At 36.8% G+C, this 17,079-nt stretch overlaps 1 protein-coding gene across 4 annotated transcripts in view; it reads left to right on the top strand.

Moving 5' to 3' along the window:
- LOC140243763 (cAMP-responsive element modulator-like) overlaps nucleotides 1-17,079 on the top strand; it is a 47,465-nt gene that overhangs the window by 12,393 nt on the left and 17,993 nt on the right. For 3 of the 4 annotated variants that reach the window (XM_072323431.1, XM_072323430.1, XM_072323429.1), the window contains exon 2: nucleotides 6,731-6,813. In XM_072323431.1, coding sequence (XP_072179532.1) covers nucleotides 6,760-6,813 — 54 coding nt within the window. In that variant the 5' untranslated portion in view covers nucleotides 6,731-6,759. Of the gene's footprint in view, nucleotides 1-3,327; nucleotides 3,445-6,730; nucleotides 6,814-17,079 lie in introns of those variants that run through there. The other variant, XM_072323432.1, reaches the window with a different exon arrangement.

Below are 17,079 nucleotides of genomic sequence, written 5' to 3'. Positions count from 1 at the left end.
GCTAAAGTACTCATCTGTTTAACAAAAGACATTGGAATGCATCTTCCCCTCAACTCAGCATTTAACTTGCATGTTCCCTCGCCATGTCTTTTGGTAGTCACATTAATATAACAGAAACCAGTACTTTAGCAATGATTGACAGATGAGGTCACAACAGGAATATTGGTTTGGAAGGATTTTTTTTTTTGTGTGTGTGTGTGTGTGTGTGTGTGGGCGTATCCAATTAATCTGAAGAAAAATAGAAGAAAAATTAGTGAGAAATATATGGAATGTTTCTAGATATTCATTTCACCACAAAAGTGATGTTGAGGGTATCATTTACAAATCAAAACAAATCAACATGCATTAATTGTATTTCACAGAACCTTAACTACAGTGCATTATACAAGATGTAGTCTCGCTATAGCGAGGTCAGATATAACGAGAATGTGCTTTTAATGTGGGAAATTGTTCAGTCCCGATTTTATTCTCTGTCTTAACCTTGATGGAAATTCAGAGTTTCTTTCATTGTAAGAAAATTTTGGCACAAAAACAAAGAAAAAAATGATTTGTGTGGATATAAAGGGCAAATTTACAGTCACAAACCAAACTGTTGGCAAAATTGTGTGCTGTGTCAAAACCTGCAAATTACCACTGTCTATACTAGTCTGTGTGCTTGGAGTAATAAAGTGATTAAAAAAATGTTCAACATTGTGTTTTGTAGAAAGTTTTACCATTCAGATTTCAGTGAACACATGATGTTGCATTATGCTTTGATGAAGACTATAAAATGGTCAAATAGAACCACATCAAATCAAGGTATTATGGGTTGATCATTCTTTTTTTTTTTGGGGGGGGGGTGGGAAGGGAGGAAATGAACTTTATTGAGCATTTCTTCTTTCTTCTGTCAAACTCGTGGGAAGGATTCTTGGCAGTCGCCAACTCCATCATTTCCTGAATCGGTGTCTCAGCGTCCTAAATTTAGTCGTTTCCCCGCGCTCTGCTAGTGCAGGACTCTGGGAATTTTTCTTCTTGCTTTTCTCAGTCTCCTTTTGTCTGCCGCGGTTTATTTCGGTGCGGCTTGTGCTGGAGGTGGACTTGCACTTGTAGTGTGGCAAATTGAAAAAGGGGGATGGGATGGGGTGTGTGTAAATATGCGGCTGTTTGGATAAAAAAAAAGGGGGGTTTCTTAACTCATGCCCCATTGCAGTTAAAGGCATAATTGACCATTTGCAGATGAAACAAAAACCCAGCATTAGTGCGTCAAATTACATGTAGTTCTAAAATGTGAGTTAGGAATAGAAACAACCAATGTGAAAATTTGAATCAGTGCTGAAATCAATGTTACGTATTGTTAAATATACCAAATGTGAACAAATTAATGATAATGTTCCCAGACTAAACCATCTACAGTTATGGTTTATTGAAAAAAAAAAAAAAACATAACAGTGATATCTCCTAATATTTTATTCTTTATTGCAAAATTTTTATATGCTAGGATGTTTTGTGATAAAACTGACCTACAATTGTACAATGTGCACATTATAAAATGTGATGTCTTGAACATTTTTTAAATCACTGCTCCCAAAGGTAAATGGGGCCTTTAATATAATTGGAAGGAAGTACAATGTACCACATTGTATTATGGTGGCCAGATTTGAAGTACCGGTACAACTTGTACAAATGTAAAATTAATTTGTAAAATTAATAGTCAGGAGTTACAATGCTCTGTGGCACTAATGCAGTCTGGTTGATGATTATGTGATATTTTCTCTCTTTTTTTTTGAGGCTGGTAGAGTTTGAATTTTTCTGATTTTTTTTTTCTTTTTTCAGGTCACTGTATAAAAAAACACAATGTACACACACGATGTACATCATAGACACACACACACATACATGTCTATGACCAACAAGAGCGAGCCTGTTGAGAATCGGATAGAAATAATTCAATTTGTAGTTTTATATTTGGAGCTTTCAAACAGGCAAAAATGGTCAGTTTAGGATGTGTGGCATTGCTGCTAATATTGTAATGCTATGTTGGTTCAATTCAGGGCAAGCTGAACTGTAGATTGTTACAGATACAGACTGTTAAATATAGATCAAACTTCTGATAACTGCATCAGTGCCGTGTTTACATAGTACTGTACTGAGACATTTTTTTTTTCCCCCCCCATGTGTCAGGTGAATGTCCTTTCTTGAAGAAAAAACATGAAGATTTGAGCACGACCTTTACTCCATGAAAATAATGACTTGCAAGAACTTGTCAAGCACTAATTCTACAATACCTAGTGAGATGCTAGAGAAACGACTTGAAATCCTTAGCTTGTAGCAAAAACAAACGAAAACGACTCGGGAAGAGTAGATAAATTTGTGTAAGAATGAGATTGATTGAATGAGCTTTCCTGAAATTAAGTCTTTTAAGATTCAACAGATGTCTTTGATAAGGGTGACTTTCTAATATAGACCCTATGCACTGTACAAATTTGTTATGTGCCTATAGTGATAGCCATAATCTGAGAAAAAATTATTTGATTAATGACCTGGAAAGTGAATGCATACTGTAGTGAGACAGGTTTTTTTTTTTTTTTTCTTTTACAGAGACCATGACAAGAGACCTTATTTATGATCGAAATTTTCCATACTTTTTGCTACATTTTGTGTTTTTATGGATGCTATCGAAGTTATTTCTTTCCCATACATGTCACAAATTGTGAATGATAGCCATTGAGACAAGAGGATTTGTTTGTTTCTCTCAAGTTCGAGAAAACTTGAACCTCTAGTTGCCTAGCATTGTCTTCCACTGGAATTGTCAGAAATCTAATATCAGGATAGCGGGTCTTGAAATTCAGTGGTACCTTCACGTTCTAGAAAGAGAGCACACTGAAATTGTAGGTATATAGTTTAAAGAAAAAAAAAAGGGTAGAGGAAAAGAGGAAAAGAAATAGAAGACACAGCCACAAATAATTTTCCTACTGGCATACGATTCCAGAGTAGAATCCCTGAAGTCAAACAGGGAAGATTAGAAGTGGCGATGGGATGCATTGTAATTGTGATGTTTATCACGTCACATGGACCGTGAACTAGAAACACCAACACCCTATGAACTCGGAAAAGTGGTATTCCACCGCACGTGGACTGACACCACGGCCGATCGGCACTGTTTTGACTCAGACGACGTGTCGTGCACGTGATATCTCTCTCCGCCGCACTCCGCTCCCATCCCCGATCCCCCTTCATCCCGCTAACCTGTTGTCATATTGACATCATCGGTGAGGGAGATGAAGTGTTGGGGAATTGGCATTTATGAGTGAAAGAGCGAGTGGGCTGGGAAAGAGAGAGGGAGATTGTGGAAGGAGAGAGAGGGGGAGGGGAAGAGATAGATAGATAGATGGATGAAGACAGTGATGCAGTGATGACACGGGCAAGAGACTTTGATTACATTGCAGCACGTCAGCATCCAATGAGGTAGGCAGACTTTGGCTTTTTTGTGATTTGCAGTTCTGCATGTGGTATAGGGACTCGCTCTCGGGGGCTAGCTAGGTGAGCTGGTGGTCGTTCACTACGTCCATCTCTTGCTCGGCTACATGTGTCTTGACAGTGCAGGAGGGGTCATTTGCTGCACAATACTAAATCTGATATTTTTTCATTTTTCATCATGTGTTACTATTTTAACATCGTAAGCCATTTTGATTGAGTTGTAAATGCCCAGTCATTGGTTCTTATCATCTAAAATGATTGGTAGGCGTGTGTTTAATCTCTGTATTCCTTTTTCTGTGTTAAAATATATGCAAGAGTTCTGGCTTTACAGTGCTTTTTCTGTGTGTGTCTTTGTTGTGTGCACATATAGTTGTAGATGTGTACAAGTATACATGTACAAGTGTACACATGTGTGTGTGTGTGTGATGTGTTGACGTTTAACACAAACTCCCACACATTAAACCTTGCATGTACTGTATAGACCTACTTACTTTCAGAGCAAATAATCCCTTGACCGAATTGCATTAGTCATTGAATGCTCAAAGATTGTACATTGTGCTAAAAAAAAAAGTCCTTCTTCACTGTATTGGGTGAGTATAGATAATATGTTTTGATGCTCCCTGAGTATTTTTGAATTTGCAGAATTGTGCTATGAAGTATTGATGTTTTAATGTAAAAGAACATTTGGAAGAAAAAAAAAGTTGTCTTTTTCAACACAAAATACTTGTATGTAAAAGTGAATTTGTCCATTTTTCAAACAACAGTTTACAAGATTCTTATGTGAATAAAATGTGTGCTGAGCTATGTCAAAATGATATTTTGATGTCCATTTTAAGAGGTCTGGGCATAACTTTCTACATGTTGTAAATGTATGTACACTAAATTTGTGAAGGGATTATAAATACAATTCTGAGTACAAGTACAAATAGTGTATAGCACAGCTATGGGGATGGTCTATTACCGGTACATCTGTATGCTGATTGTCACTTTAGGATTTTAAGGATGTGAAACAGAAGGGCATTTCCACAGTAAAAGGGTATATTTCACTTCAGGGATGTTGATACTTCATTTCCTGTTTCCAGTGTGCATTACCCCCCCCCCCCCCCCCCCACATACAATACCAAATTAGAACAATAGTGAGTGATCATATTGCCCCAAAATCCTTCTAAGAAGCAATCTATTGAAATGTTTGCCCCCCCCCCCCCAAATAAAAAAAAATGAAAAAAAAAATGGGAGTAATGTACATATGCAACACTGGACAGACATCGTGCATTACCATATGGAGGTCAAATAATGAATGCTCATTGAAACTTTGTTTTTCAACTGAATGGCCTAATATTAATTTGAAAAGATAATAAGAGTTCTAAAATTCTATTGGACATTGTGTTTTATACCATGCTGTAGTGTGTAACACACAGTGCATAGCATGGACAGTCAAAACTGTTGCATTTTTGTCTGTCCATGTTCTGTACATTACACACTAATTAAGCAATTTTAGGCAAAGTTACCTCTCAAAAAGTGTTATAAAAATTTGTATTGTATGTGGGGGGGGGGGGGGGGGTCGCTTATTGGAAACAGAAATAAAGCAACATCCCTGAGATGTACCCTTTTACTGTGGAAATGCCCAGATATTATTCAAAACCACATTGCATACAGGATGGGGAGCTCACAAAAAAAAAGTTAATTTAGATTGAAAAGGATCATGATTTCAAATTGGCATGTTGGGAATCTGTGAAGTCTTTGGAAGGGTATGGTTAAATTTTGGTGAAAAGTATGAATTGGCACTGGCTTTTGGCAAATTTGTTAGCTGATCTGCTTAGCACAATATTGAGGTCTCGTGATCTGTTCTGCTGGAAATTGAGGAGTTTCAGAGAACCCTTTATGCGTGATTCTTGGGACAGGTGCTACATAATTTCTTAATTTCACATCAGAATTTCCTTTGGTCTCGAGGGGGCATTTACACATTGTACAAGGGTGTAGCAATCAATTCGATTCATTTGTGACCCAGTCATGCCCATACATGTACATGCATGTTGTTTAATTTTGTTGCTCCAATATATCACGAAATATGATTGAATAATTAATTGATTCAATCCATCTGAAAAAAAAAAAATATTTGTGTAAACTTAACATCAAGGTCTGAAATAAGTTGTTGAAACTTGTCAAAATTGTTCAGATCAAGACATCCAAGAAGTAAAATAAGGCATCAGTCCTCTGACTTTGAAAGGGTTTTTGAGATAGTAATTCAAAGTACATAATTTGTATGCACAGTTTGATAATAACATTAATTAGAGCTGTTGGCACACATGTGTACTCTAATTGCAAATTCATGAATTTACTTAAGTTGTAGCGACCTTTCAAAATCTACTCATCTTCAGGGAGAGCTAGTCAGTTCTTCATCATTTTTATTTGTATGTAGAATTTTAAGGTTGGAAAGTTTCATTAAAGAATGAAGGATTTTTCCTGCGTGAAACAGGGTGTGTTTGATACAGTGTGGGCTTCAGCATCAAAATGGGCATTATGTGAATCACTCTTTCATGTATTCATTGTGTAGAAACCAGAAATTAATTTCACTGTGCTTGTACTACTAATACTTTGTACATGGAGCAAAATGTTGACAAACTTGTTTTTTGTTTTCATTGTGATGTGTATATAATATGTCATGAATAATCTATTCATTCCACAAACCACCAGTTACACATTAATTAGTAAACAGTGGTTACAGAAATGCATTTAGCCTGTATCATGCCATTTTTTTTTTTTGCTACAAAAAGGGAGGAAAAAAAAATTAAGGATAATCCTTTGTAACAAGCAATCCATGATTTTGAACATCAATGATAGACAAAGAAATTTGGTATGGATTTATCAACAATTTACAAATTTTGTGTAATCTTAGCAGTGAGCAGTCAGCTGTAAAAGAGTTAGTGCTTTCCCAGATCCCTTCTATTGTCTGTAACAAGGTTGGATATCTGTGAGCAGGAAACTCCTTCTTTTAGCGAGAGAGATGTAGCACTGATCTATTTGTAGAAGGCACTTTTACATCCATCTGAAAACCAAAACAACATCACGAGTACCAGCCAAATAAGTTCTTGTGGAGCGCGGGTAAGGTGGCAATGATATAAAGAAAAAGAAAATCATTGTTACTATTTGCTTCTTTTTCTCTCTCTCTCTCTGAGGGGGTAATTCTTTGGGCGTAACCGTCATTCACAAGAGAGTATTTCACATTGAAATTTCATTCTTTGTGTGTGTGTCTTGTCTACCTACCCCCTTCCAGGTATATCCCCCGACAGCTTGGCGTCTAACATGGACGGCGTGGAGGAAGGCAAGGTAGCCGCACAGGAAGAGAATGGTGCTCAGGTAAGAGGGAAAGATCCGCTCCAGCGGGGACGGGAAGTGGGGAATGAGGAGGAATGGAGAAGGGAAACAAGATTTGGATTGGGTTGAGGAGGGATGATAAAAGGTTTAGGATGAATCCACTGACACCCCCCTCTCCCACTCCAGCCCTACCCCGAAACTAAACAATTTCAGGAGGTCCAAAGTGTCATTTTGTGGAGTTAACAGGAGATGCTAGATTAATGTGTCTTGAAGCAGCTAGAATTACCACAACTAGAGTCAAAATTTGATCCCATTGGGGGCTGTATGGAGGAAATCATCTATATTTGCATGTCGTCTGGTCCTGTTCTGTCTGGAGAAAATATTCATAGTTGTCTGCCTGTATTGGGCAGATTGGTAACTTATTTTTAGTCTGTGCCTAACCCCTTTAATAACTTGAAATTTATACATACACCCTTTCAGATATGGGATTTAAACTTTGCTCTTTCTCATTTCTTTCATGTGTGTGTGGGATTAAACCAGTGACAGGTGGCACATCTCTACCAAATTAAAAAGGAGACAGGTGCACACAATGTCACTTTGTGAACATATGGATACACTTCATTATATTATATCTTTGCAATATTAGAAATCAAACAGTAACTAGTCAAGTGTTTATTACAGAGCAGTAGTGTTATTTAGAAATTATGAACATAGACTGTTGATTTGGGGCTCAATGATGGTGGAGACTAGTTTTCAACACTTATTGTTAATGTACTGAAAAGATAGATAATTTGAATGGCTCTTACAAAATTTCGTGAAAGAAAACCTCACAAAAAACTTTGTAAAAGTAGGTTGTGGGTGGACTTACATCGCAAACCCAAATATTTGTCAAAATTTCTGTGTAGTACTGTGTCTGTGTTTCTCCCCAATTAATGTGAGATACTGAGCTGTGTATCTGTGTTTTCATTCTTCAAGTTCTCCCCTTTTCTCTGGCTGTGTTTACATACGTGTGCCCACGATGCTGTTTACACTTACAGTTGTTTTCTACCCGTGCACTTGTCCGTCTGCGTGTACCACCTACGTTGATATTGCCTCGCTATATTCAACAATAAGTTGAATCTGATCAACGACTCCATTCAAATCTTTATCTTCTTTCGTCAAGGAGTTGTTTTCTCTGTTCAATCCCACTGCAATATCATATTTCATCAATGTATCTGTTATGTACGTAGTTCATGTTCTGTTTTTATTACCTCTTTCCTACTGTGCCTACAAACCAGTTGTTTTCAGTGGAAGAGTAAACCTGTTCATGTTTTTGAAGTGGTACATTCTAAATTCGCATGGACTTTAATAATAGAAGAGATTATTTCAAAACAGCTGGCTGATATGTTGACAACATCAACAATGGATAACTGACCAGTAATCGAGAAAGAAGCATGTTGCAGGGGACCTTAATGAATCTTAATATTGTATTCGACCAACATGATATCATCTCCCTGTTTGCTTACGTTGAGAACTAGATTGTATAACATGTTTGCTTGCGGAAAGATGCTATTCAACATACAATACACAGTGAAGTGTTCATACAATTGCACACTTTACAAAGATGAGCACACAGTGTGGTTCTAGGAAAGACGTGTCCGATTTTCATGCAGTATTGAAATGGCTGCCCGTCTAATGTTTCTTTCTTGTTTCCATTTAGATCTAAGCATATTTTCACAATGACCATCAACATAAACAAGTGTGATGCTCAATATTCAGATAAACCAGGGCATTGCATGAATGCAATTGTGTACATGTTGTCAGTTTTCAGACAGCCACATACACGTATGCAGTGGTCGAAATGAAGAGAAGAAAACAGTCACAATGAATTCTAAATACACTTCAAGCAGAGAAGGGTGAACTAAACCAGAATGGACTGGCTAGTGTCTTTTTAACCCGTTGAGGACGAGTCCCGAGTATACTCGGGCAGGTGTCTATGGGAAATGCGTGTTGAAGCAAAATTAGTCCATCCTCAAGGGGTTAAAGGGGATTTGAATAGCACACTGCTCTATCTCTTTTAAAGGTAATTACGTGAAATGACATTGATAATGGAGTCAAAAGGACAATTTGGTAATATACTTAAAAGTAAAAATTTGAAATTTAAGAATGATGTCACTGCATTCTGTGCAATGTCATTGAAGTTTAGCTTGAATATTACACAATTTGTGTTGATATAAAGCAAATACATTCTTTAATGATTAGCACTGTTTAGAACTTTAGAGGGTTTGTATGAAAACTATAATCTGTGCACCTTCCCTAAAGGTTCTTTTCTTAAAATAGCATTTGAATAATAATGGAAAATGTTCGGAAACTCTGAATGCACATTGTGCAAATTACCGTATGTTAGAAAATGGGAATATGAGTCAAGATTATCAAGATTTGCAAGATTATCTCAACTGAAAGTGTAGAAATGGAGAGAAAAATCTTGCTTATTTTCCATACGTATGTACTGATTGACTTTGCATAGCTGATCTCTAATAAAAATGTGTGTCCTGTTGTGTGGAAATTTGATATATGAAAAATGTCATGCTGAAATACTGTACTTTCAGTTGCATACATTACTGTGCTTCTTGTGTTTGCAATGAATTGTTGAACATGATGGTATACATTATTACGTGCATGGTACGGTTGATGTGTGGTATCATTCCTTTTCTAACCTCCTAACAACTTTATTTAAATATATGCTTCTTGTGTATACTTCTTTGATATCATATGCATCTACTAATCATTGCTAACATCCATCTCATTATGCTACACTAATACTCAGTACCCATTCTCACCTTTCGTTTCCTTATTTAATCACAATTCTACTCTATGATAATGGTTGTGTGCAGTGCAGTGCATGTTCCTATTAACCCTACATTTTGGTGATTGACAAAACCAAACGTGCCATGCTGAGGTAGGACCCCTTATAACTTATAGCTGCTATGCCAGCATCAACTTCATCAACACCTGGCAACCTTAAGCTATTGTACCACAACTGAGGCAACTTCAGCAACAGATCTAATCAAGAAACACGCCTGCACAGCTGTAAATTTGGCATCAGAACATAGTAGGAGAGGCGGGGATGCATCAAGACTATAGTGGGTGGGTACAGGATAGCGTATCATGCAATAAGTGCTTTAGCAGTCAGTTCCTTCTCGAGTGTGAAGAAATAGCTCATTCACTTCAAATTCTTGCTCGAGTGTGGAAGATGATTTTCAATGAAATGCATCAAACAGATGACATTGCACTGCCATTGTCAGTAATAGAAAGGGGGGTTGGGGGTGGTGATGGTGTTGTCACACCATTACAGTACAGTTTGGCTCATATCCACTGATGTCTAGTGAATTATCTTACAAAACGGTGGGAAAAACTGAGGAAACCCGCGAAATGGGAAGAGGAAACGTTTGACGTGACCCCATTTAGGAAGGTCGATGCTCTCCCTCTGCTAGACGCTGCAGAGTTTTGAGATCCATCCAAAATTCTGTTTGGTTTCACTCTTTGTTCCCCCTTCCCAACAGGTGAACGCCTCGTCACCTGTGCCGGTTACCGTGGTGATGGCGGCGTCGACGCCTCTCAGTCAGGCGGTGCCTGTCCAGTCTGTCATTCAAACAAACCACCAGCAGTCTGTCATTCAACCCACACCCATAGTCCAAGTTCAGGTTGGGACTGATTAAAGATAGAAGATGCCATGCAAACTATCATGCCTTTGAGCTCATTGTCATTGTGTGGGATAATTTGCCAATATCTAAAAGTAGATGTCACTGCAAAAGTCAGAAAAACAAAAACAAAAACAAAAAGCAAATGCAACAAAACATGGCTAACCAAAGCTTCAGGTAAAAAAGGGATTAAAAAAAAAAAAATTATTGTCGCTTTTCTAGTTTTAGGGAAGCCTGTACTGTGAAGTGTGATGTACGTTGCACATGTAGGTGCTTCAGTTAGTCTTGTCCCCAGCCTTGAACGATGCTTCATATTGCTGAAAAGAGCTTGTACACGTGCTGATTGCCCATACATACCACCTTCATAGCAAGTGCTTCCAAAATACATCATTATTTTTTTTTTTTCACACCTTTGCAAGCAAGAATGGGTATGATTAGTGGATGTAGAATGTAGACTATAGCTGCTTAGTTTGCAATAATACCTGCCCACCAACCATCCCTTTCCCATCTTTCCCCAGCCCTCTATCATTTGTGTGTGATGTTTTGTAGCTGCTGTGAATTGGACAGTATAGACTTGTAGACCCTGCACTCCCACGATATGGCAGTCCTGCTTGCATGCTGTTGCTTTGGGCAAGGAATATTACCGTGGGTACGCACTTTGAATCTCCTAATAATGTGGTTCCATAGGTTGTAGTTTGAACCACACACACAGCTTAATGTCACCAAAAAAGTCCTACTGAAAGATGTGCTCTATCATAGAACTGTCAATGTCCATTTTCTTTACAAGCAAGAGTATGTGTATTAGTATTTTTAAAAAAGCAAAATGACCTGCCCAAAGAAAAGTAGGAGAAAAACTGAAACAAAACAAAAAAAATTAAGAATTGAAATGGATTTAGACCAAATTTTGGATGATCTAGTAGCAAAAACATGACATATTTTTTTGCAGTCAAAACTGCAAATATGTCACAAATGATTTTGTATAAATTTTGGGCCTGCAAGATATTTGAAATATATGATTATGTTTTATTATTATCATTATAATAATAATAATAATAATAAATTATTATTATCATTATTATTATTATTATTTTTATTATTATTATTATTATTATTATTATTATTATTATTATTATTATTATTATCATTATTATTATCATTATTATTATTATTATTATTATTATTATTATTATTATTATTATTATTATCATTATTATTATCATTATTATTATTATTATTATTATTATTATTATTATTATTATTATTATTATTATTATTTATTATTATTATTCATCTTTTGAAATATTCCCAGTGTTTTTATGCATGCAGTCAGTAAGGAAATGATGAAGTGGGCAATCATTCAGAACTAGCCATTCTTACTTGTATTTGATCTTTAGTTTTTTGTACAATTGGGCTTTTGCTTTTAAATTTGTCCTAATAGCCCAAACTTACAGGTACAACATGTATGTACACTGCAAGAATCACAGTACTGTATACGCCGAATATTTCGCGAGGTTTTATTTTTCGCGAATTTCGCGAGTCAGGTGCTATTCGCGAAATTAAAGACACACGAAAAATATTGGCTCTGATCCTGATGTGGATGTGACGTGCGCATGTGCATTTCTCCGTTCAGTGCAGGACTCCACGATCGCAAATTTAACCACTTGCGAAATCGTCGGGAATTCCCTATTCGCGAAAATTTAGACTCGTAAAATATATGCCGTATACAGTAGTTTCCCGATCATTGTAAACTCAGTAGATCTAGTTACTATGCTGTTGGTCTCGGCATTGTATAAAATGGACACATTTTCCGGTGGGGGGGGGGGGGGAACATCTTTCCAGTGCTTTTGCACAATCCAAACCCATTTCACATGATATGAAAATAGCTACACAAAGGGATCAGTGAACACACATTTCATGTGAAGACACTATGCTAGACACTTTCATCTGCTCCAGTGCTTTTGCATAAGATTCAAGTACTAGGGGAGTAATTGTTGGACTCTTTGTTTTCTGAAAACATAATCTCTGGCAATAATCTCATTTATATTATTCCCTCTTTCATACATTGTAATAAAAGACTGTTATACATTGTATTAAAAGAAACTTAACAGTGTGTAATTGCAGTTATTAAATGACTTAGTTTGAGAGGGTCGTTTACCTGCTCAACCTTGTATGTGGAGAACCTGGGTTGTGAATTAAGGCACTTTGATAGGAGCATTGCAAGTCCCACGCATGCATGTGTGTGCAGTAGGCTGGAAGAGTTAGATTTTCCTCATACACCTAATAGGATTATGAAATACTGTTACTGAACTGAGTCTGATGCAGTAAAGAGGTCGGTGGCCTGCAACCCACACATCTTGGATGTCAACATGCCGCACTGATGTAAAATTTCTGTGAGGGTAATGCAACTCTAACATGGTACATGTATCGATGTAGAGTAGGTGGGTGGTACACTGTGCTGGTGTAATACTGTATACGCCAAATATTTCATAAGGTTTTTATTTTCATGAATTTCGCGAGTCGGGTGCTGTTTACAAAATTAAAGACACATGAAAACAATGACTCTGATCCTGATATGAATGTGACGCATGTGTATCATACATTTCTCCGTTCAGTACAGTACTCCAAAATGACAAATTCAACCACTTGCAAAATCGTTGGGAAGTCCCTGTTCAAGAAAATTTAGACTCGCTACTAATATGGCAAATAACGTACAGTAGCTGTACCTGCCACAAATATGCATCAGTTTTCCATTTTCCATCCTGGGTAATATATCCTGTAAATAGTCATCTCAGCATATTCATGGCTGATAGCTCAAACCACAAAGGATGAAGGTGATAGTATAGTTGTACTTCAGGGCCCCGTTTCATAAAAAGTTGATATGATAGCAACTCTTGCTGGAATGGCAATTGTCATAGTAACGACAAGAATCCAGCTTCCTGATTGGCTGTTGCCATTGGAAATTGCCATTGGAAGTTGCCATTGGAAGTTGCCATTCCAGCAAGAGTTGCCATCCTGACATCTTTTATGAAATGGGGCCCTGATTAATCACCCAAATGAGTAGGGGGGTATAAGTCTCTTTTGATAAAAGGCATCTCTTCCCCCAACTTGCTTTTTTGCCTCCCCAACTGTGAATCAGAGTTTTTGCTGTTGTTACGGTCAGTGTTTAGGGTATATCATGTCTGGGACACTCGGGATGTGGAAAAAATGTGCAATTTTACACATACAATGTACACATACTATGTGCAATGTGTGTACTGATACGGCATTCACATCGTCACCTGAGAAGCAGAAGGGCTCTATCACATTCTAAGTTTTGAGCATAAATAGAAATGAAACAGTTGATTTTTATTAAATAAAAAGTTTACTTATAGATGAAAATCAAAAGTGGGTAGATTTATAAGCATTGTTCCAAATATCGGATAAAATAGTGCCCTTGTGTTTTTTATTTTCAACATTTTATTGAAAATCAAAATGTTTTAAAGTTGACACAATAATGAAGAAGAGAGCAAGCTCTACCACATGATATCAATAACTCAATATCCCCCAAACTTGCGATTGCGCCCTTATTGTTTAACCGACGATATATTCATACACATACGTACAATGCGCTTCCCTTATTTATATAGTGAACATGGTTTAATGAAATTGCATTACTACATAGTACAAGTTCAAGTCCGAAAATTAAAATCAATCATATAAAATCAATTATGTACTGTATTTTCTAAAGAAATTTTGAAAAAGCAATTTTAACTGCTGGTCCCAAGAACTGCATTATAATGCTAGTTTCCTGTACATACACACATGCACACACATACAATACCGTACTGTACACACATGCATACAGCCAGGTGTATGGTGTCAGCATGCTTGGTTCATATCTGCAGTAGATAAGACAGCACTGAGTAGAAATGTAAAGTACATTATTGCACAGTGATGTTTAGAAGGGAATTATTATACTCTTGGTTTTAGTCAAAGTACATAATCACTGTACAAATGCCCACATGTGTGTATGCCTTAGTGATCAAGATTTACTTTATACATGTCAAAGCATATTGGGCATCCAGGAAAAAAAAAACAAAACAAAAAAACCAAAAGACCCTGAATGATAATGCTACTTTGTTAAAGGTACTAGCCCACATTTGCAAACCCACGAAAATCAAAACTGCATAAAACAGGTCCAATATGACTTCAAGTACAAGTTATAACAGTAACATACCTCTCCTGTCGCTCTCTGTCTATACCATTCGATAAAAGAGAGAAAATCATTGTTTTAAAATCGATTTTCAAACCGGGTCAACCCGACCCAAAATCGAATTACGAACGCGGGCTATAGCTACGTACATTGTACATGTAACACGTATGTGGACCGGAGCTAGCGAGCGTTATGCGCATGCATACGGATTACGGTGCATTTTCATTTATTTTTATGAAAGTAATGGACTAATTGGAACGAAATTTTGCACAGGTGTTACTGCAATCATACCCAAACTCCATGCTAACTATGAGACCAATTGCTGCAGGTTTACAAATGTGGGCTAATACCTTTAAGAGGGACCTACATATCTTCACCTGTTATATTTGTCTAAAATTTTCAATGCATTTGCAGAAGGGTAATTGTTTTTTTCTTGCACTTTATTCATATACTGGGATAGAAAAGGCAGTTTTGTGTAAAATGGACTCTTCAGAGAACAATACCATTTTACAAGAGTATGAAATGAAGACATTATGCAAATTAAACATTACAGTTGAAACATAATTCATAACAGACAAATGTTTCAGTCCCTCTTGTAAGCTTGAAACCCATGCTGTGCAAGATCATGTAATTTCAGGGAGCAAATGTTTGTGCTGCATAGCCTTTTATTTGCCACTTGTTGAGGCTACATAACCTGCACTTGCCCAGACAGATGTCGCACGCTGCATTCTTGGCACTTCTCTCAACAGAAGTGTTTGATGGAGTGGTGTGTGAAAGTTATCATTTTATTATCTGTGCTGTATATCAAGCTTCTAGTGGGCCAGTCTCGTTTGGATAATGGATATTCTGTAAATGTCATGATGCTTACATTTCATGTTTAGTACCATAGACTTTCTGTTAAATGTTTGTTCTGCATGGTAGGAAAATGCAGTCATTTACGGACATTTAGTGAGTCTGAAATCTTTTATGTGATGCCTACATGTAACTTTGCGAAGTGTGATAAAAATGCTTACTGCGACATGTATGCACCTTGCTTAGTGTGATACTAGGAAGTCTTATTAGAGCTTAGGGGTTTAATCTGTGTTGAAGCCATGCAAGTAGTTTCTCAGTTTAGCTTGGTCGTATTTTTATCAGCTACCATTCACATAAAGTATCCAAGGAAGTTGACTAGCTTTGAAATAACAGGCACGGTACTCACATGTTGTCAGCATGTTATCCACTTCCACAGTGCTGTGGAAACAGCAGGCATATTGAGCAGAGAGGTTCATTGAAGCCATATATAAGTTTAGTAGGTCTTTATTAAAACTCTTCTCTCAAAACAACCCTTTTATATAGTGAGCATAAGAGTACACATTTAGGTGGTTGGTGTTCTAAAACATGAAATCTGTTTGAAATATGATGTTTAACATCTTCAATGAGTCCTGTTCATCTAAAGTAAAAGGTACAGTTGTATTTGATTAACATTATAGAATACAAGGGCATTCAGCCAAGTTTTATTTGTAATTGATATGCATTTTTCATATTTTCTTTTTTTTTTTAGCTGAAATTTAATCATGCTGTTCAAGGTGATATGAAGTAAAAATGTAGAGTGAACTATTAGAAGGATATAGACCCTGTGACCTTGAAATTCAAGGTTTAGTAGGTATAAAAATGAACATTTTCCAGAATGTGAATGCATTTACTTTGACTGAAAGAGTTATTTCTGTCTTTAGATTTGTTCAACAGAACTATTAGCATTGAACTCACATTATGGGCTACACAAGACTGTTATTTGCTAGTATTCTTATCAGATTATAAGAAGTAAGCATGCCTAATTACAAATCTAGAAAAAGACAGATTAGATGAATAAACTCCCACTGTAGGTACAATGTTAATAAACATACCAAATTGAAAATCCAGATCAAGGAAGTGTATTTTTCTCATTTTACTTGTTACAGTTGTCTTTTTAAATTGGCTGTATACTGTAGCAGTGATTAAACTTTAAAAGATGGTTTTCAAACTTGTTTAGCAAAGAGAAAAATCCACAAAAGGAACGAGGACATCTGCAAAGACAAGCCTTGTACTGTGATCCAATTTATCTTCCTCCTAGTGTAGTCTACAAGAAGGACACACGTGTATCCACTACCCTACAGAGTTCTGATTCAAGGACAGCTCTGGGTGACTGTCTGGTGTGCAGTTTGAAATGACTGCTTACACATCTTTGACTTGATATTTCTACATTATTTTGTCAATGAAGAGTCTTGTCTGTTTTTTGCCTGTGATGTTGCACTATTAACTTGTTTGTTTTCTAGATGTGCTGCATGAAGTCATTCTGTATCCCATACTCAGGAATGCCCAGGACTGTGACTTGCATAAAAGCTGTTTTCATTAATTGTCTAAAGATTTGTGCTTCATTTTGCTTCATACTTACATGTATGTATGTATACATTTTGTGGT

The sequence above is a fragment of the Diadema setosum genome, chromosome 20, assembly GCF_964275005.1.
Source record: "Diadema setosum chromosome 20, eeDiaSeto1, whole genome shotgun sequence".
Taxonomy (NCBI): domain Eukaryota; kingdom Metazoa; phylum Echinodermata; class Echinoidea; order Diadematoida; family Diadematidae; genus Diadema; species Diadema setosum.
This window is presented reverse-complemented; position numbering and strand designations above follow the sequence as displayed.